General features: G+C 44.0%; 1 protein-coding gene across 2 annotated transcripts; it reads right to left on the bottom strand.

Annotated features, from left to right (window-relative positions):
- G3BP1 (G3BP stress granule assembly factor 1) lies at positions 1-19,930 on the bottom strand. 2 transcript variants are annotated; one of them, XM_066329203.1, is made up of 12 exons: positions 19,781-19,930; positions 9,259-9,372; positions 8,009-8,090; positions 7,457-7,630; positions 6,147-6,237; positions 5,548-5,641; positions 4,975-5,179; positions 4,436-4,537; positions 3,940-4,051; positions 3,488-3,613; positions 3,270-3,400; positions 1-2,528 (listed from the first exon to the last, which is right to left on the bottom strand). In XM_066329203.1, exons 2-12 carry the CDS (start codon positions 9,351-9,353, stop codon positions 2,322-2,324), a joined length of 1,419 nt encoding a protein of 472 aa, XP_066185300.1. In that variant the 5' UTR covers positions 9,354-9,372; positions 19,781-19,930; the 3' UTR covers positions 1-2,321. The 2 variants fall into 2 exon arrangements, with proteins under 2 accessions (XP_066185300.1, XP_066185301.1); XM_066329204.1 differs by having other exon boundaries at positions 3,270-3,379.
- Between the last annotated feature and the right edge of the window lie 1,162 nt (positions 19,931-21,092).

The following is a 21,092-nucleotide window of genomic DNA, read 5'->3' as shown; positions in this document are numbered from 1 at the left end:
TTTTATGTAAATATTTTATTTTGCCTGTCATCTTGGGATAAGAACATGACTTTCTGGGTCAACATATTGAGTATGATTCATATGAGAACAAGCACACACTTCACCCTTTTAAATTCTTTACTGACACTCTTCTTTCAAATCAGACAGCAATGAGCCAGAACTGCCCGGCTCCCGCTACAGAAATGGGGGTTCAAGCTTATGGATGCTTTTGCAGATTTGGTTAAGAGCTATAAAAGCTTCTATTGAAAGCACTTTGATAAGTCTGAAGTGCAACCTGTTACTGCAGTCTTTGAATTTAATGTCAAGAACAGCAGAAACCCAACAAAAGGGAAAAGAATGTATCACAAACAACAAGGACAGAGTTCAGTGAAAGATCTCCATTGCATACTTTCATCTCACAGGCATTCCTGATAGGAAAAATGCAGATAGCTTTTGTTTCTTAAAAAAATACCAGTTACTACCACAAGAGGAAGCAGCAGAATTTCCCCGAATGCTGGCTGTGAGAGCACACCACAGCTCACACTCTCCCCCAGTTCACAAAGGTATCAAATCTCCAGGTGCAGATGATAAACAGGCCAATTCAAGACACAGTTGTAAGGAGGGAAGGGATAAACAGTGTAACAAATGCAAAGAGAAAAATAAAACAGAAACCAACTCTCTAGCAACATTTAGTACAACCAGCTTCAACCAGTATGTGTGGCAACAAAAAGGCAAAACATGACTGTTGGGGACAGGTAATACAGAGGGCAGCTCTGCTCCAGAGCTTACAGCAAGCACAGGTCAAGAGATGACACACTGCATATGCACAGTCATTATAGTCATAAATCATGAAACATGGAAACAGTGACACCAAACACAGATTAGCAAACTTCCTATGCAGCTCTATGGTGCTGCCAAGAGACCTGGAGCTCTGGTGTAGGCACAGATCCACCATTTTTATCCAGATGTTTAACACCAGGAATTACAGAAATACTGAATTGTGCAGCACCATCTTACAGGATCTCTTGGATTGAAACAACCCGGTTTTGTACTTTATTTTCAGTTTCATCTTCTTTCAGAGGCAGTGGAGAGCATTCAACATCTCAACACCAGGACAGACAAGCACCTTCCATACTTCTCAAAAAAATTCCTTCTTATCCACTTCAGGTCTGAAGCAAAGGAATGAAGTACTGCAAAAATAACTATTACTTACAGCAGTTGGAACCATAAAGCATGTGACATAGGTATTTCTGCTTTGCTTTTACTATTGCAATAGTTACAACAAGACCAGCTTCAAGTTCAAGTTATTAACTTCTGCATCCAAAAAGTATTTGTTTTCAGTAATTTAAATGCAGCCAAAGTGGTGCACAGAAGGTATTAAAAGCTTTAGCTACAACCACCTCTACCTTGTAAACCTAATGACTGAAGAGCCTCTTTCCCTTGGAAAAACTCCAACATACTCTTGACTTGATAAAGCAAATCTAGACCTTTTTTATTATTTTTTTAAAACAATTTGCCAAAACTGGAATGAGAGATAAATAGAAGGCACAACAATTTTGCTTTTTTTTATACAAATACAAACTAAACATGAAAAAAACTCCCTATTTCAATAAAAAATTTCACAAGTTCAGGAAAAGTGTTTGAAGAGTCAAGTTCTAGACATTTAAAACCTATCCCACAATCCAAAATTTCAAAGTGGTAAAACAGTAGTTTGAATTCTTTTCTGTGATCATGTATCAAAAGGAAAAGAGATTCTATGGATACCCATTATTCCACTTTTATAGTGCCACAGAGAGAAAGGTGAAAGTCAATTTTTCATGTGGCAATGTCTCCACACCGGAGGATGTTCGTATGACTTCAAAGAAACACCAAGAGTTTTGCTTTTCTGCCCTTGGAATACTTGCCAAGAACTATGTTTTCCTACAGGCTCTTGAACGCATGCACGTGAAATATTATTCCACTGACTGCACCCAAATTCAGTAGAAAGAGGGGAGGAAAAAAAAAAACCAAAAGAAAAAAGAAAGAGACATTCCTTTAGGAAAAACCACCGGTACCAAAAAAACAAAAATCAGTCCGTAAGTTTGAGGTGAACAAGAAAATTCAGTTCTTTTCTTTTTAAAATCCACTTTTCCTAAAACGTTGTTCCACAAAGCTGGAATCTGGGACAAGGACTAGAAAAAAAAATAAATCACAGAACCATAACACAAACAAAAAGGGGCAAAATAGTATCAAACGTAGCAGTCTATAACAGGCTAGGGCCACATTCCAAGATACCCAAGGCTGAAATTCACAAATCTGCAGGAAAAACGGTTTGCGCCACCATGTCAACATCCGCGATGAATTCACTGGCGTTGCCCGATCCCCCTTCCAGCTCCAAATCCGGGCTTCTGGGACATGCCTCCACGTGGAGGCCCTCGAATCCCACCTCCCAGCCCCCCACGAGTGCCTCCAGGTCCACGGGGTCTGTTATCTCTGCGGTCACCCTCCCTGGCAGCTCGTGTTTTCTTCTCCTCCACGTTCAGGCGCACCTCCCCTCTGAACATGATGGGCTGCAACAGAAGCAGAGAAGGTGCTGTCAGTACTGGGTCACCAGGAGCTCTTCAAGGTCAAGCAGATTCCTGCAACTTTGTCTCATATCCTCCTCTCCATCAAAGACTGAAGGGTCTTAGGATTGATTACTCACTAAACAATGGCAATAGCCAAACCATGCATCCAGTCTTCAGGGTTTACTGGAGAAAATAAAGACGTGAAGGAGTGACCCTTGAAAAGTCACCTCAGGCTTAACACTGAACATTCTGATGTGCTTTAGGAAAGAGCTGAGCTGTAAGCAAGCTCACTGCATCCAGAGTCCCTGCCTGCCACAGCAGGAAGGCATGAGCACACATTCTGCACTAGCAATCAGTGCCAACAGGCTGAGCAGGTACCTCCTGCCTTTGTTAGCAGAATTCTTTTCAAGGTGCACACCAATACAGCTTCTTCCTTTCAGCTCTGACAAACAAGATTCTACTTGTCCATAGAATCAGATTGTCTCTACCTTGTCTTCCTGAAAGCTATTTATACACTTCCTGTGTTCAGCAAACTCAGCTTACTAGAGAAAGGCTTTGTAATGGGCTGCTACAAGCTACTTCAATGACAAAAGACTGCCCAAATCTTGGTAATAGGAGGGAAAAAACATCACACCTACTTTAATATGCTCAAAAAACCCTAAAGGGACCAAGTACAATCTCTTCCTGTTAAGCTGAAAAAACGCTGTCTGCTGTCAACAGACCAAAACCCACTGATTTATTTACCCTGTTGCTAAGGATCTTCTGAACTGGCTCAGGATCATCAAACACCACAAACCCAAAATTAGGGAGCTTTCCACCACTGTTGATGCGGAGTTCAACAACATTGCCATAGCCTGCAAGAGAAAAGCCAAGTTCTTGGGTCATACATTAGAATGCTCTGTTGACCACGCCCATGGCTGCAACCCCCAACCCCTCAGAGGACAGCAAAGCAATCAACTTACTTTGGAAAAAGTCTTTTAGTTCAGACTTATCCACATCATGAGGAAGGTTCCCAACAAACAGCTGATGACTGTCTGGGTATCTCACAATCCGCCGGGTTTCCACATCGCCTTGTTCACCCTCGCGTACTTGAACGGAAAAGCAAAACTGATTTTAGAAAAGTCAGTCCCCACAACAAAGGGAAAAACAAAGCAGGGTCAGAATTATCACCATTAAAAAGAATCAATTCACACTGTCTATCCATTCATATATAAAAAAAGAAAAGCATTCTACAGTAGCAAGTGTGTAACTATTTGCCTTTTATCGCATGGCTGAGGCCAAGCATGAATTTTCAGTTGACTAAAAATCGTTTGCTTACTGACAAAAATAATGAGATTTTAAAAGCTTTAATTATCACATTGCTTTCCCAAAACCTTCAAGCAACAGAAAACAGCTTCTTTGCAGCTCCTCTTACTTGGCCTAGGGCCCCGCTGTGGTGGGATGCTGGTTCGCTGCTCCCTCACTCGCTGATCCCTCTGAGGTCTCTGAGGAGGGGTCTGAGACTCAGGCTTTGCCTCAGGGCGGGGCTGTATCAATTCAAAAAGGAGTCAACAGTTGAGAGTCAGACAAATACCAGCAGGGTCAGCTTTTAAGAGCTCACTGTCAAGTCGGTAATAAAAAAAATACAGGGAAAGGTAACAGCTTTTTTTCACCTGTGACTAAAATACAGGTTAGCTCATGTTGGCTAACATGAAGCATTCACATGAACATTCACTGTTTTCCCTACATGAGCAACAATTAATTCTCAACCCAAACCCAAGGAATAACATCTTCATAAAGTCTATCAGGAATCACAGAATATTTAAGTCTTTAGGGCCTGGGAAGTCAAATCAGAACCAAGGAGATTTCACTTTCTTTTTCCCCTGTCAGCCAGTTTAGCACTTAAACTTCTCCAGGTGCTGGATTCCTACCTGCGCCACTGGTACTTTCACAACATGAGGTGGTATTCCTGATACTGGGACAGCCCCGCTGGGAGGAAGGTTCTTGCTGGTTACGGATGCCCAGGAAAATGCCTGAAAAAAAAAAAAAAGGAATGATAACTACATCTCCTTCTGAAATATATTACTGATAGGACAGCTAACAGTCACAGGATAACAGGAACAAATTTTAACTTGTACTTGAAAATCAGGAGCCAGCCAATAGCAGTTTCCCCACAATTTCCTTCAAATTATTTAAATTCAAAAGACTCAGTGTAATGACAGTGGAGTCACACTTCTACTCTGTTTCTGAAATCCAGAGTTGAAACAGGACACAGCAGTGGCCAAACACCAAGTATCACATCAAGGTTAACCAAAGTATTGGATTCCTGAGTTCTGACCTGTCCACTTTTACCTTCCTTAACACTGAAAAGTGACAAAAACCCCCAGGAAAAAATAAAGGTCTGTAAATAGACAGGAGAGCCGTAACTGATGAAACCACATCAGAGAAAAGAGAGACCCACTGTCATTACCCTGGAATCCTCTTGCACTGCAGGAGCTGGATCAGCAGGAGCTGGAGAAGGACTCTTTTCCACAGTCTCTTCCGGAGCAGATTCCTCTAATACTGGCTCAGACTTTTCTTCCTGCACCTCTGGTTCAGGTTCCTGTTCAGGTTCTGCCTCTGGCTCAGGCTCTGCCTCTGCAGCTGCCTCTTCCAGGTGTTCCTCAATGTCATTGCTATTATACAGCAGCACAAAAAGCAGGAAAAAGAGGTCATATTGTATTTATTCATTACTGGTGATAAGCAGTGCTACTTATCCAATACAGGAGTCAGGCACATGACACCTGAGAGAAGAACAAGGCCAAGTAAGGCCACATTGCACAGGGATGCAAATTTTGCATTGGTACACTATAAAGCAGCAAAACATATTAAAAAATTCCAGAGTCTCCATATTCAGCCTAACAGCATTTTGATTTCAGCTGATCAGTAAACAGAAGTTTTGACTGTCAGAAGAAAACTATTAATAGAAATAAATTCACGTGACCTGTTCCACAAGCAGCCTGTCTCACACAACACCTGACTTCATCTATAAATATATTATTACCTGACAGCTTGCTCATAATAAGCACCACTATCATCAGGAACAGCCTCAGGTGTCTGCTGTCTTTCCTCAGGTTCCTCTCCTTCCTCCTCTGATTCTAAATAAGGTTAGAAAAGAAAAAACACACATCTTTAGTATGAGGCTCAAACACAAGGCACCCACCACAAAATATAGGTGAAGTTTCTACCGAAGAGCACACAGGAAGGATTTTTGAAATGTGATATGAAACAGATAATTTTTTATATTTCCACTCTCACTTTGGTTACTCAGTTTTGACTAAAGTTAAAAAACATGTTCCAAATACTTTAGAGGACCAGATTTATAACCTACAGATCTGACTGCAACTGCCAAAATAAGTCTTAAAGTTCTTGTAATAGAAAGAGATTATGTAATAGAAAGAGAATAGAAAGAAAAATCATCTGCATGTCACAACTCCTTGTTGGACTGTAAAGAACTAAAGGCAAAGGAAAAATCTACCAGCACATGAAATTTAACACTGATCTGTCCTCTCCAGCAAGATTTCCTTTGATGTGGGAACAGAATGTTGATATAGATCAAGAACTAAACACCAACAGAGCCATCCAAAAATTTCTACTACTTACCCTCTGGAGGCTCAGTATCAGAGTCCCCAAAAACCTCATCCTGATAGCGGAAGATGTCATTGTGGACGTAGAACTTGTTTGCAACAGAGCCCTAAAAGCAAATCAAAGGGAAGGACTGAATCAATTACAACAACTAGTAACATAAAAACTGAAATGATGTGAAAACAAGAAAGGTTTGAGCAAATCATCTTTCCCACAAGATTAATCTATATTTGCCTCTTTTAAGAAAATAATGTTATCAGGAGCAGGAAAACAAGAAATAAAAAAAGACATCACTCCTAACAAGTCAAGTATGAATGGAAAAAAAAGAAAAAATAATTGTTGAGGTGCTTTTAATTCCAATAGCTCACAAGACTGAAGAAGTGCGAGTGACAACTTCCTGGTGTCTAAATTATCAGTTCCTATCTCCAAGTCATATTGGAAAATAGTCACATTGCAACACTCCTTTTTCACTATTATTTTCATTTCTGTGAGCTGCTTTGTTAAAAAAATTCTACTTAAAAATGCCACTTCAAATGCTAAGTCAGCACTTAATAAACAAGAAAATCTGGAACCGTATTTTCAAGGGAACCCATATTTTCAAGTGACAGGAAGCACTCCCCTCTTTCTACTACTTCTTTTCAGTAAAAAGATCAGTTTTTTTCAATTGCTAGGATAGCAAATCAAAGAGAACATAATTTTAATATGTTTAAGCAAAAAATGTGTTGCAAAGTCAGGATACTTATAAGCGATTTCAATATTAATTAAGGTTAATCTCCAATCATACAGAAGTAGCGTAATTCCCCAAGGAATTTCCAGAAGGTAACTGCTGGATTTTGTGGCAAGTTACCTTCCTGGTCTAACCCTTGTGCCCTGAGGCAGGCAGAGCTCCCTGATGCTGCCAGCACACCCACCTCAGGGGCCAGCACACCCACCTCAGGGGCCAGCACACCCACCTCAGGGGCCAGCACACCCACCTCAGGGGCCAGCACACCCACCTCAGGGGCCAGCACACCCACCTCAGGGGCCAGCACACCCACCTCAGGGGCCAGCACACCCACCTCAGGGGCCAGCACACCCACCTCAGGGGCCAGCACACCCACCTCAGGGGCCAGCACACCCACCTCAGGGGCCAGCACACCCACCTCAGGGGCCAGCACACCCACCTCAGGGGCCAGCACACCCACCTCAGGGGCCAGCACACCCACCTCAGGGGCCAGCACACCCACCTCAGGGGCCAGCACACCCACCTCAGGGGCCAGCACACCCACCTCAGGGGCCCTAGCACACCCACCTCAGGGCACACCCACCTCAGGGGCCAGCACACCCACCTCAGGGGCCAGCACGAAGGTCTGCATGAACCTGCGCACAGGCTGCATGTTGTTGGAGAGCTCCCCCATCACCTGCACCACCACGCCGTCGTTGAGGGTGGCGTGGGCGTCCACGTGACGGATCTTCGTGTGGCAGTCCTTGAAGTTTAGCGACAGCACCTTCTTGTGGATGTCCTAGGAAAGAACGGCACACGTGGGTGATCCTGCAGAAGCCATTTCTGTCAAGTTAGCAGCTTTGAGAGAAAGCAAAACCATAAAAAATAAAGGTTTAAGATACATTCCCCTAACTCTGGAGAGAAAGCTTGGCAGGAGGCTTGTTAAGTTTGCTTTGCAAGCATTTTTACAGTATATGAGCTTTCTACAAAGGAAGCACATTTTGCCCAACTGTTGCTGTCTACAGTTCAGAGGGCTTTTTTCCTCCCTATTTTTTCTTTTACAGAAAGCACTTGAACAGGGTGGGAGGAAACCACAGCTGGATACATTTCTCTTCTCAATCTCAATAAAGGTGACAAAATAGAAGGAATTAACAGCTTTCTTTTATAAAGTTCTTACAGATTGCCCATAGACTGCGTCAGCTGGTTTTCCATTGGAATCCAAGCCACCGTGGACATAGGAAGAGTTCTTTCCATAAAACCTGTTGGAAAGAAATACCTTAATGCCAAGCTCTGCTGTGTAAGAACATTGAGCCTCTACATTAAGAGTGCAGTACAAATAATACACTTTCAAGTAGGTTTCCTGCTTGAATCACTAGAATAAAGCCAGAAAATCTCATAATCCTGTTAGCAATCTGGGGATGGAGGGAAAACAAAGTTTTGTCATGTAAGCTGCAGCATTCAGGCATGTCAGAGACCAGGCACCAACAGCCAAAACCAAAGTTTCATGGGAGGTCATGATCCAATCCCATTATCCCCTTAGTGCATGAGGTCCCCAAAGCAACACCCTGAACATCTCAGATGCTGAAGGCTCCCCATCAAGTTCTGATTTCAAGCTTGAGCAAGGAGCAATGGGACTGTTCTGCTCTTCCACACTAAAAAACGAGTATTGCAGGTAGATCTTCCTTTCTGTAACTGAGAGGTTACCAGCTGAAATGCCCTGAGCACCATGGTACTGCACTCGGCAGCAGACACTAGACTGGAATGGATTCCATGGCACGGAGTCAACTGTCCTCTGACCCAAAGGGGTGAGGTCAGCTGGCCACCTAAGTGGAGAAACACGCGAGTAAATGTTCCTGAGACTGGAAGGGGAAGGTTTCAGAAACTATTCAGCTACTCAAAACACAGCAAAACAAAGTGGATCTTCATACACAAGACTAGTTTTTGGAAGGATACCTGTCAAACCAAACAGGACCCACTTGTTTAGATAATGGATTATAGTTTGCTGTATATCCATTATTTCCTGACTTCCCTTTAAGAAAGAGTTGGTGTGACTCTCAAGAGAGACCAATACACAAGCAAACAACTTATTCAATGTTTCCTCCTAGTCAGGGGGCATTTTATCACAGCAAAAACTACAGAAGCGCTTAACTAAGTGGTATTTCTCCAACTTCAATTTATATTGATTACAACCAGAAGTGGCAAGCAGCACTTCAGTTAGAATCAGAACTCAGATATTTAAAGAATTCCTGTAATCTTTGTTATCCATCTTTTAACTCAGCTGATCAAAACCAAAAGTAAACGACACTCAGCATCTTGAATAAATCAGTCTCTTAGTGACCATGTTCAGCAAGCTAAGATCATTCCCCAATTTTAGCACACATGTTAAGAAATTCACACAGAAAACCAACTCAAAGTGAAGAGCTTTACCTGTGCAAATAGTCAGGTGCTTGGTTCAGCAAGGTATAGTACTGCCTCACGAATTCCCGCCCGACCAGCAGGGGACTTGGCTTCTCCATCACCATTTCTTTGGTCAACTGAAAACTATGGAAAAAAAACAAAAGCTCCATAAACCATGAGCATTTCAAATGGCTGTTCACATCCTGATTGCATAAGCCACCTAATCACAGCGGAAAGCACGCACCGGGACTGTTTTACCCCTGTAAGCAGTTTAAGCAATGTGTTTTCAGAGTCATCAGAGTTTTGGTGCCAGGGAGAGGATTCCTGAGTACCAAACCAGAGGTGGGAGAGGCTGCAAGGCCAAGAGAGGTCAACTCACAACCTGCCAGTAGTTGATCATCCCACATATCCTCAGTATAAAGCAGGTGGCAAACAAGTAAGGTTCTCCAAGAGGATTTGCTAAGTGGCTAAGACATTTACAGTCAATCCAAATTCTACTTACCTCACTTGACTTCACAATCAGAATTAAAAGTCAGATGTTCTCAGGCAAAGCCTGTGCTACTGTATTAGGGGCATTTTTAGAAGGTCAGAGTAAGTCCAATCTATTTTTATCAGCAGCACAGCACCATTTGCTGTCAGTGTCAAGCACTCTGGAGGAATATTAGATTATATTAAAATTATTATGCTACAAACAAACACATACTGCTCATCCCTTGCTTCCACCAATGTCAGCAACTCACTTCTCACTTAAATTCAGACCACCCATCAAGCAAACAGCACCACCCATGCCCAGGGACAAATCCACCTTCCATGGATCTGTAAGTTACAAAAATAAAGTCTTTACAGGTAGGTTACACAACACACATATCTTCAGGAGAGACCAGCCCAAACCAAAACACATTCCTCCATTTCCTTGTTATTAAATACTCCAACACTGTTCAAACTCATTCAGAATAGTTCCAAACTATAACTTAAATCAAACTTAAATGTTTGATTCTCACTGTGTTTAATGAATTTCAGAGAATTTGTTCTTTAGACACCAAGAACTGCCATTAGAACAGAGCTTCAGAAAACAGAGGTGACAAGGTTGGTGTTACTGCAGTAACAGTTTCAAACACACAAAATACACAGGGCTGCAAAGGAAGCCACAACCACACTGCTGGATGGACCAGGAATGCAAAACAGAAGCTTTAAGCTTCAAAGAGATGAATGTACTTGAAAAGACGCCATGGACACTGGTACTTTGGGTGAAGCTAAGTCCAAAAGAGCCGGCAAATTTCACATATCTCAATCAAAGGTCAAACACCCAACAAACAGTAACTGAGGGACAAGTCAGTAACTGAGGGACAAGTCAATGCTTAGCCACACTGTCAGAACATCCAGGTAACAGATCCAAGGATGTGATCACACTCAAACTCCCAGCAGTGGCAGGAATGCACTGCATCCAGCTTTGTTGAAGGAATTCAGCCACATTCAAGCCAGAAGTTGTAACAGCAGAGCTATAATTTTGTTTACACTGACGTGTTTTGCTCTGCTTTTAATACTATCACACTTTACCATCTTTTTAAGTCTAGGATAAATGAGAAGTCTTCCCATTCTATTTTAAGACACATTTTTTTTTCTATGTTTAAACACAGCAAAAAAGATCTGCTGGGTTCCAGAGGATGTGTCCATGATGTCCTCTCTTTCAGCAAGACGTGTTTATCACCACCACACGAAGAAATGTTACCTACATGATAATGTGCAGAAAAAATAAGACTAAATACGACCTAGAATTTTAAGAGGCTTCTCAAAACATTCAGAAGCTTTCAGCTGTTTGAGGATATTCTCAAGAGCTAACCATGCAGAAAGGAAGAAACAGTCCACAGCTGGATATGGCCTGCAGGAAATGCTCAGATTCTGCAAACCACTTTCATTTCAGGAAGGTTCCACTATCTGTGGTTTTGCAGAAGCCTTTGAACTCTAAGTGTAATGTATTACAGATACAGATGCCCAACACCCAGCACAGTCTGAGGTGACAGAAACCTACAGAACATGAACTCTTGCCTTCTAGTGCATGTTAAATGAGATCTCAATGAAATATTATCAGTAAGAAAACACAGCAAAGGTAAAGTACACCTAAGCAAGTGGTGGCTACCACTGCTGACTTCCTCATCCCACTTTGTTTCCTCTTGAGTACTTGTGAAGCTCTAGGAGGAGCAGGCCAATCCTGAAGCAGTGGGAGCAGAAATGGCAGACAGACCTGACCTGCACTTTTAGTTCCAGTCAGCTTAACCAATAACACAGGATTTATCTGCTCCACAAATTAAAAAATTTGCCTCTATGCTGTCAGTTTACAGCCAGGAAGCCAGTCCTACCATATACCAAGACCAGCACTTGGAGAATGACAGGAGGTACACTTCGTTTCTTTGTGAAGATAGAGTTTCCCTGGAATTCAAGCTTATTCCTACAGATGGAAACACGCAAATTTTCTATTCAGTTCCGATAAATGATGAATTGGGCTCTTGTGAGAATTATTTTCAAGTGCTTCCTAAAACACCAATGTACAAAGCCTGACATTCTCACATTATGGCAAAATCTTCCTGTAGCACTCAAATCTCAACAGCTGATTCACCAACAGCTCTGTCAGATTGCTGCTCTCCAGTGAAAACCCTCACCTGCATTAACCCACAGGCACATCATCTCCAGTGATGGCCTCAAGAAACATTGGGAGTGAAGTGGCTTCATTAGGTCTGTCATACTTAAAAATTAATTTCCCTCCTGCTAAGGGTGAAAAACCTATCAGAACTAACTCGTAACACCAAAAGAGGAATTGTGGAGTGCCCAGTTGTTCTCAAGCAGATCTGAAAAGAAATGGGAAAACCTTTACATGACCTAATCAGAGGACAACAATCTGTTTTTACTGCTGCTGCACCTGCTGCTACGTTGCCAGTTGCCATCTGTTCTTGTTCTCCAGCCAGCACAACCTGAATGGTGGAAGCCAAGCATCTCCTCAGAGAGTATTTGCTCCCTACCACTCATGAGCAATTTACTACTCCACTATTCCCTGATCCAAGAAAAATTGCACATACTCTATAGTATATTTTCATTGCACAGCACATAATAGCACCAAATGTTTGAACTGTCACTATGCTACTCCTGATAAAAGCTTATCCACACATTTTCCTGTCAATTGACATAATGATGAAAGGCTGAAAATTGACAGGAAAAGCTGAAAATCTGATTATTTAAGATTCATTCATAATCATGCTTTTGTATTATCCCATATGTAAAACAAATTGGATAAGTGAAATTATAACCAGTACACCATAACAATTCTGCAGCAGAACTGAGCCCCTTCCTTAAGCCAAGGACTTAGAGGAAGACAAATACCTCCTTTACAGTGGTTATCACCTGGCTGGTGGAAAATTCCACCATCTGTTACAATGCTCCCACTTGGCAGAAAATCAGTGTCAGGCACTGAATTTCTAAAATACTGTTATGTAAATTAAGAGCCATTTATGTAAATTCCACATTAGCAAATTCAGATTTAGGTCCACAAAACCTATCAGTATACTAGTGTTCAGCCCTCACAGCTAGCATGGTTATTATTTTCTTACCAAATTGCAACATGGTGAAAGCAAACTAATCATTGCTGTCCCAACTCAGTTTGTTTGGGGTTTTTTGTTGATTTGGGTTTTTTTTTTTTAAATTTTTTAATCAAACAAGTTTATCCTGAATGTTGCTTCTACTGGGCTTTCTTCACAACAGAATTGTGTCTCATGCACATCACAGCATGTCTGGGCTCCCAGGACAACCAGACACAAGGCTCAGGCAAAAGCCCCTTGGCCTGATGTAACACACCAAAGGACCAAAATCCAAATTTCACTTCCCAAAGAGTGGCAATTTTAAACATCTTCTGCCAAGAAAAAAGTTGGAACTAACAAGACAAGTTAAAATTGATTCATAATCTCAACAAGCTCTGGTGTTTTTAACATTAGCCTCATTTCTTTGTTCTCTGCCATCTTAAATTACATTTTTTTTACTTGTATTTCAATACAAGGAACTTTCTCAAGAAACTCAAAGTTCCTACAGTGTATTCTAGTCCTGACTGGAATATCACACAGCAGTTCACCCCTTCTCCTTTGGCTACTTAAGCGCTATAAAGTGACCATCTGAACTCCACTCCTTCCATCTCTGCAAACTGGTGGAGTTTCCAGGGTGCCAAAACAGCCTTTCAGGATGCCAAACTCCTCACAAAACTCCACTCCCTCATTCTGGTATCAGTGAATTCCTTAACTTAAAAAGGCTTTTTGGAAACTGAAGAAACAGCAGGAGAAGCTCACATGGAAAAGAGGCGTCTGTATCCAAGCACAACACATCACAAATGTGGCAAACAGCAATTTTGCTGGAAATTAAAGGTCTGGTCAATAGTTAATAGGATTGCATAATTAAATGTCATTTGGGATTTCTCCAAGTTGCTTAGCAACAGGTGAGCATGGTCAAAGCTACAAACCATTTATCTAGATGGAATAACCAGCTCTAGAAGCAGTTACTGCTGCAGTGATGGACAAAAAATAAAGTAATAAAGAAAATGGCCAGTTGGCCTCTAAGAAGCACGATATAGATCGAAAGTTTAACAAAAATAAAAAAAGAGTACAGTTAATTCCAACTCTTCATGCATTTTACATGACTAGCATCTGCTCTGCTGCTGACTAAGCAATCCAAGAAAAAAACCATGAGGCTGGTACCTGTGTGAACCATGACATTCAAGTGAACAATGGAACACAAGCTAAACTTGCATCTCACGACAAATTCCAGGGCCCATGTCAGCTGGGGATTTGTATCATCACACCAGTTTGCTCTCAGGTAGGAAAAGTGATGTTAAACACATGTATATTTAAAACACAAAGACTGTAGATACGCTGAGATACCCTTATTTTAATACAGCCTTAACTACCCAAGGGGAACAAAGAAAGCCAAAACAATCCAGTTGTTGACCTGAGCCTAAATTACAGAGAGCTGAAAATGCACCTCAAATAAGCAGGCAAACGAAGTCCCAAAACACTAATCTGCTTTAAAAAATAGGTCTCATTACTCGCCTCCCACTGGATGCAGAGGCAGACAATGTCACTGGGACAGTGGCCCAGCAGCACAGCCTGTGTTTCTGACACAAGACATTACAGCTGCCTACCTGTAACCAGTTCATCTCTTCTGCCTTTTGACAGAGTCACAGGCAAAGTATTCAGCCTGGAAGAAGTTATCCTTAGTCAGCACTATTCCACAGGAGGCAAGAGGCTTGGTAGCCACAGTCAATGGAAGTTCAATGATGGGATAAGTTATGCAATAAATAAATATTTGAGGATCAAATTGGGACAAGTTGGGAAGTTACCACCTCTCAGTTCTTACCAGCATGTCAGGAAACATTGAGGTAGTCTGTAAGATGAATGCATTCACCAGAACTTCCAGAAGCAGGCACTTCAGAGCAGTGTGAATGAAGACTCATCACACAGACAGAGGAGCTTCTAATAATCTTCCAAACCAACACCTAATAAAACACAGATCTAGACCTAACACAGCTATTTCTCCTTTCACTTGTGACTCATCTCCACTGGATGACCCACACAACCTACCAAGACAGGCAGTGCCTACATTCATAAGATACTTGAGGTGTTACAGGGAACTGGATCCTAAAAAAATAATCACACAGCAACCAGAATCACCAGGCAAACAGCTCTCTGCTCAATTATCCAGATGCAACAAATGCAGAGCAATACCTGAGCCCCTTCTGAAGTCTGAAACACACTGACAAGGAACACTCTAGAAAAGCCATCTATTACACCAACATATGGATAAGAAAACTAAGTTAGAAGCTTAACTATTTTCTAATCAAATAATCCAAGCAATCAAGCAAAATTTAACCACAATGAAAAAAATTAATCACGAGATATAAGAATAACTCAGAATTACACTCCTCACTGCCCATGCCAGCACCAAAAAACCCTCTGCTTGCCAGTGGCAGATGGGAAGCCTTACTCAGCAGCAATGCACAGCCCTTTAAACACTGGGAGAATACAAATAAACCAGCAATTGCTGAAGAGCTGTCAGTGTAGAGGCCTGCCTGTGTTTTTGCTAACAACCTAGGTGTGATCCACAAGCTGATGGATATGAAGGAGTCTGGCATTTTTTAGACAAAAATCAGCACTTCTCGTGTTTTTCAGCTCTACCAAGCAAGAAAGAGGAAAAACTGGAGACTTCTAACTCTTTCAGTCAGAATCTGAAAGAAAAAAAAAGATCATTTTGGAGAAACGTTATTTCCAGGGCATTAAGCTCAAGAGAAGATTGAAAACACAAAGATCACTTGAAGTGTAAGCCAGGGTATTTGAGATCAGCATCTGTACCCCTACAGCTAAGGATGAACATTCATCTGGGTAAGGAAAATTATATCAGACACTATTCCTGTAACTAAGAGCATAAAGATATAAAGACAAACAGCAAATTAGGTCCTGTTTACAAAAGAAGGAAAAAAAAAATCTAATCCAGAAGAATCTTGAAAACTTGCAATTAAAACTAAGTGATAGAGTAAGAAATTCTCAACAGAGTGTTCAGGGTTTTTATTCATCCTTCAAACCACTTTGCTTTCTCTGAGTGCTCAGCTTAACAGGGCGTGGATTTGGGGATTTTTCCTTCCTTTTTAAAGCTGTTTCACCTGGATTCCAAGTTTCTACTTGAGACCACATAATGATCACTTTTATTCAGCAGTTCCCTGCTGTAACTAAGCTCTAAGCTAAGGTGATCTGTCCTGAGCCTAATGAGCAACACCTCATATCCTCACAAAAAGAGAGCCCTGTTGCATTTAGCACTACAGAAAAACACAGGGCCCTTGTGATTTGACAGAAGTCCAAAAGGAACTCCTCTTCAAAATTTGAGTTCTCTGAAAACTCAAAGCCAGAAATATTCTTACATTTTTAATAATCCTGAAATCAGATTATCCTAAATGGGCTCTCAAATTCAAATGTGGGGGAAGGACTTGGTTTCTAACTGAACCTATTTCAACTTCACTTACTCCTCAATTAGAAGCACAAGGTTTTTCTGCAAAATTACATATTAAACATGCAAATTGCATCCTAAAGAGCACTAGGATAGCACTGAATAGTTTGTTTACTCTTTCTTTAACAAAAAGTAAGTCAGCTTTCTGCCTCTATTGCTCTCCAGACTGTTTCATGATAAAGCAGCTACTTAGACCCTGTGATTTTGCCATTAGAACAGGTTTTGTTTTGACATCAAAGAGCTGCTCCAACATCTCGATGAAGTTGGCAGCAGGTCCAGTCATCTTCTCTTAGGTCTGCAAATTTTCCATTTGGCTCCAGTGCAGCTTCTTAAAGTAAAAAAGCAAAAGTTACTCATCAGCAGTCAAAAGAGGGAGATCAGAGCCCTGGGCTACAGCAACACCACAGTGAAACTAAAGCTTAATGCCACTCAGATTAGAATCACCAAGATTAAGATTCAAAATATTTTCTGCATGCCAAGCAACAGATAACTGTAAAGAGAATCAACTCTTTCACCTCTGCCCGCTTAGGTCACAGAAGACACTTAAACCTGATGCATCAGCTGTATCCTGGCACTCAGGACTGACCCAGCACAGCACTGCTACATCCAAAACAAAACGAAGTCAGTCCAGCAGCAGCCAGGGAACAGGGCAGAGCAGATGAAAATGGAAGATGGGCACCAGCATTTTCCAGTGCAGTGCAGCTCATTTGCCTCAGCAAGGACCCAGGTTCACCACAGCTCACTCCTCCATAGCTGGCAGCAGCTGGGCTCCTGCTCTGAAAGCAGCTCTGCACCAGTCCTGTCCTCCTGGAAGAGGTCCAGACTGAATATAGCAAAACTGGGACCTCCAGCCAGCACAACACTCACTGCCTGCAAAGTTTAAGGATTTTTTTACAGTACCTGAGGATCAGACTTCACTTTTTCTTTTTAATTACTCAATGAGGTAGCTTAAGGTTATGAAGTCTACTAGCAGGTACCCCAGGAAGTCAGTAATTACTTCAACTCTGCAGATTTTATATGGGCACCCATAAAAAAAATCACCCAGTCTTCTAGAGCAACCTATCACTTTTGGTTTTGGTTTGTTCCAAGCAGAGCAGACTACAGCCAGCACAACAATGAGCACCACCCTGCTGAAGTCCTGCTCTGCTTGGATTTATTTCCTCTTTGATTCTTCAGTCATCACCTTAGTCAGACAAAAAGGCCCAGGTGCAAATATTAAAAACTAAAATAATGTTTTCTACCTCAAACAGGCCATTTATGCCAATCTTGTTAGTGCTCTCTAATTAGGTCCTACTGTTTTGAACACAAATACCAAGATGAACTTAAAGCAGCATCACCTTTGCTTTATTTCCCTTTCAGTAAAAAGTGTTGCTCTGTATGTTTGCCTCACAATTTGCAAGGTGAAAAATAAAGCTCTGAAACAATGAACTTGTTGTTTCATTAACTGCATAAAGATTCTGTTTAAAATTCAGATGTTCAAACTCCATCAGTTGTGTTGAACTCTGCTGTGCCAGCAGCAAAGTGAGCAGCAGAGCAATGGTCTTGCCATCACAGCACAAACAAATCCTCGTGTGCTTTTGTTGTTTCTCAGACTGCAAATGCCAAGATTCCCAACAGAAGATCCTGATGGGCTTGGCACACGTGGACCGAGTCTCGTCCACCAGGTTTTCTAGTTTAATTTTAATTATGCTTCCCTGCCTTCAGCTTAGGGTGTCCACACTTGAAAGAACACAACCTAGCAAAAAAAAGGGCAAATTCACAGCAGTCAGGAACTGGGACCACTCTTCACCCCCTGATGTATACAAGATTAAGGTTTTTGAAGACTTACATTTATAAAATTAAGATATACATTTGTAAAGGCTCCAACACTGATTTTTTTTTCCTAACAGATTTTATACAATTACACTTTCTAGGAGGTTTTAGTAGTGCCTCTCAGGCAAACCACTCCCTGCAACACGTGATGCTGCCAAAAAAGGTCGTGAGATCTCCATCACAAAGATAAGGATACCAGACTTTAAGCACATGAATACTTCCAGCCAACCTTCCGATTAGCTACATATGCCATCCACTAACCTTTTTTCTTAAAAAACAAAAAAAAAAAAACAAAAACAAACAAACAAAAAAAAAAGCTAGACTCACAACTTTATAGCATTACTTATGGTGACTGAACACCCCAGGAAAGGTGAGTTCAGTTCACAGGATGAGAAGATGCTACCATCAGCATCGTGAAAGCAACACAGCTCTATCTACATTTGGCTTATTCTTTACAGACAGAGAATAGGAAAAGTGAAAATCTGGTCGAAGGGAAGAATAGAAGACTATCAAAAAAGGTCTGAAATGTAGTTTTTGTCTGTCAACTTCTGCACTTCCCTTTATGACATCAATCTAACAAGCTTTGTTAGCTTAAAAAAAAAAAATCCAACACACCCCTCCCCACGTTTGATTTATGGCATCTGGAAGCATCAGCTTCCAAAGCTTGATAGCAGTGTCCAGATTTCCTAAAGCTGTCACTCCTGGCTGTGAGAGCAGGGGCTTGCCAAAAATAGCACACACTGGAAACATGGCGGCTTGCTGCAAATGCTGCTTTCTCCCGATGGTGGAACAAAAAAATCCTTTTTTTAGTAAAGAGTACTTAGTATATGCATGCAAGCCTTAACACAGAAGGTCACCAGGTAAGCCCGCTGAGGATTAGGAACACGTTAAAACATCCCGATAGACACTAGGAAGTACTGGAAGATGTACCGAAACCTTTTCTCTGGGGTTTCTCCAGCACGTACATCTGGGGCCTTACAGGATGCTGGAAAGTCTCATTACAAGCACTACTTCGCATTTAAATCTTAGCTTAATCTCAGATTCAGCCAAGGTCATGCGGTAAACCAGGATAAGATCAATGGTCTCCTGCTCGAATTATAACTTCCTTCACCTATAAAGTTACACCGAGGGAGCCACCTGGAGCCGATACCCAGGTCCGGATCGTGCGAGCACCCAGCGCTGCCCCTCGATCCGCAGTTACAGCTCATTATCGAGCGGGAACACCCCGGGCTTTGGGTGGGCTCCTCCGCAGCCCCACCTGCCCAAAACAAAACCCAAAAGCAGAGGGCGAAAACGCCTCCGAGCCTGGAAACCCGAGAACAAAGCTCGACCCGCACACCTCGCCTCGCACAATGCGGGCCCGCGAGCAGCCGCTCCCCCGCCGCCCCCCCGACCCCGCACCGCTCCCGCCGGGAGCTCCGAGGCCGCCGCCGCACCGGGACATCGGGCGAAGGCTCCCGACCCCCACGGGCACTGCGCGGCCGCGGGTCAGGCGGGAAGGCGCCCGCCACAAAGCGCCGCGGGGACCGGGCGGGCCCCACGCCGGGCGGGATGGAGGGGGGAGGGGGGCGCCGGCAGCTCCGTCCCGCACAGCCCGCGGCCTACTGAGAGCCGGGGGCGCCGCGGAGCCGGGGCGGTGCGTGCGGCCCGCGGTCTCCCCGGAGAGGCGCGGCCGCGCCGGTGTCTCCCCGCGGCCCCCCACCCCCCTCACCTGCGGGCAGAGCGGGACGGGAGCGGAGGCGCCGCTTCACCACAGGGCCCGGCGGACGAGAAGCGCCTCACGCAGCGGCGTGCTCTGCCGCCGGCTACATATATCCGGCGCGCAGCCTACCCCAGCGGGCGCGGCCCAGCCAGTCAGAGAGCGGCGCTCGCCTTCATTCGGATGCCGGTTGGCCCATAGCCCTGAGGAGGCGGGGGAAGAGCTAAGGGGCAGCTCAGCCAGCCAACCATGCGGCAGCGCTCTGCGGGGCGGTGAGTGTGACTGACAGACGGAACAACCAATGGGCGCTGGGCGCCTGCTACTGGTGTTGCTCTTTGGCCAATCGGACGACGGTCTCCGCGCCAGCAGGCGCGCAAGGCGGCGCGCGCCGGACGCCGCAGTGTGGTTGAGCCGCACTGCAGCGCCCTTGAGAAGGGTCTGGTAAACCCCGTTATAGATGGGGCGGGCCCCGCGGGGCGCGGCGGCCAATAGGAGGGCGCAGAGGGCGCTGACAGACAGGCCTCCGCCGCGGCTCTTAAAGGGGCAGAAGCGGCCGCCACGCGGGGCGGCGTCCCGCGCTCCGCGCCGCCCCCTGCTGGAGGAAGGGGGCGCTAACATGGCGGCGGGGCCATGTGAGGGGCTGAGGGGACACCCAGCGCCCGGCCCCCCCACGGCTGGAAGCTGCGGACCCCCAGCAGTGAACAGGCAGTGGCCGCCGTTTTGGTTGTGTCTCCAGAGGCTGCTTGGTGCTCACCTGGCCCACGCACCTGAGAGAAACCCCCAGTGCTCAGCGCAAGGCACCTCCTCCACACACAGCCCCGGCCGCCCACGCGAAGCTGCAGGTGATGGTCACTGGTGGCCACTGAACCCTGCCCAGCCCGGGAGCCTCATCCAGCCGCTGCTTTTCCCTCACAGCTTCTGAGCAAAGCAGACTCAGCATCATCTGCCGCAGAGGAAAAATCCAAGCAGAAGTGTTTTCTAACACACTTTCAAAGGAGAAAGGCCTGGAAGTTCGCAGATCCTTTTGCTCTCCAGCAGGTGCTGGTCCAGGGACACTGGAGAGCAGGAGGAATGGGAGCAGGCAGTGAGCCAGCGCTAAGCAGCTTCCAGGCAACCATAGCTTTCCATTTGTTTGTGTCCCGTTCTGTCCCACATGTATCTATGACATGAAGCACTCAGAGATAGATTTCACCCTATAAAAACGACTTCCTGCCCACCACCACATCCCTGGGCGCTGCCTAAACCCCTCCCTGCCATGCCTTGCAGCAAGGGATACAGACAGCGGATTGGCGCAGGGCCACATTCGGCATTAATATCCTCCCCC

The sequence above is a fragment of the Sylvia atricapilla genome, chromosome 14 (assembly GCF_009819655.1).
Source record: "Sylvia atricapilla isolate bSylAtr1 chromosome 14, bSylAtr1.pri, whole genome shotgun sequence".
Taxonomy (NCBI): Eukaryota; Metazoa; Chordata; class Aves; order Passeriformes; family Sylviidae; genus Sylvia; species Sylvia atricapilla.
This window is presented reverse-complemented; position numbering and strand designations above follow the sequence as displayed.

Bases quoted from the DNA above. Each gene is read 5' to 3' on its own strand.
- G3BP1 (XM_066329203.1), bottom strand. From the start codon at position 9,353: ATGGTGATGGAGAAGCCAAGTCCCCTGCTGGTCGGGCGGGAATTCGTG. The intron at 4,538-4,974 runs GTAATGACAGTG...TTTTTTTTTCAG, and splicing joins CAGTGCAAGAGGATTCCAGG to GCATTTTCCTGGGCATCCGT. The intron at 3,401-3,487 runs GTAAGTTGATTG...GTATGACCCAAG, and splicing joins ACTAAAAGACTTTTTCCAAA to AACTTGGCTTTTCTCTTGCA.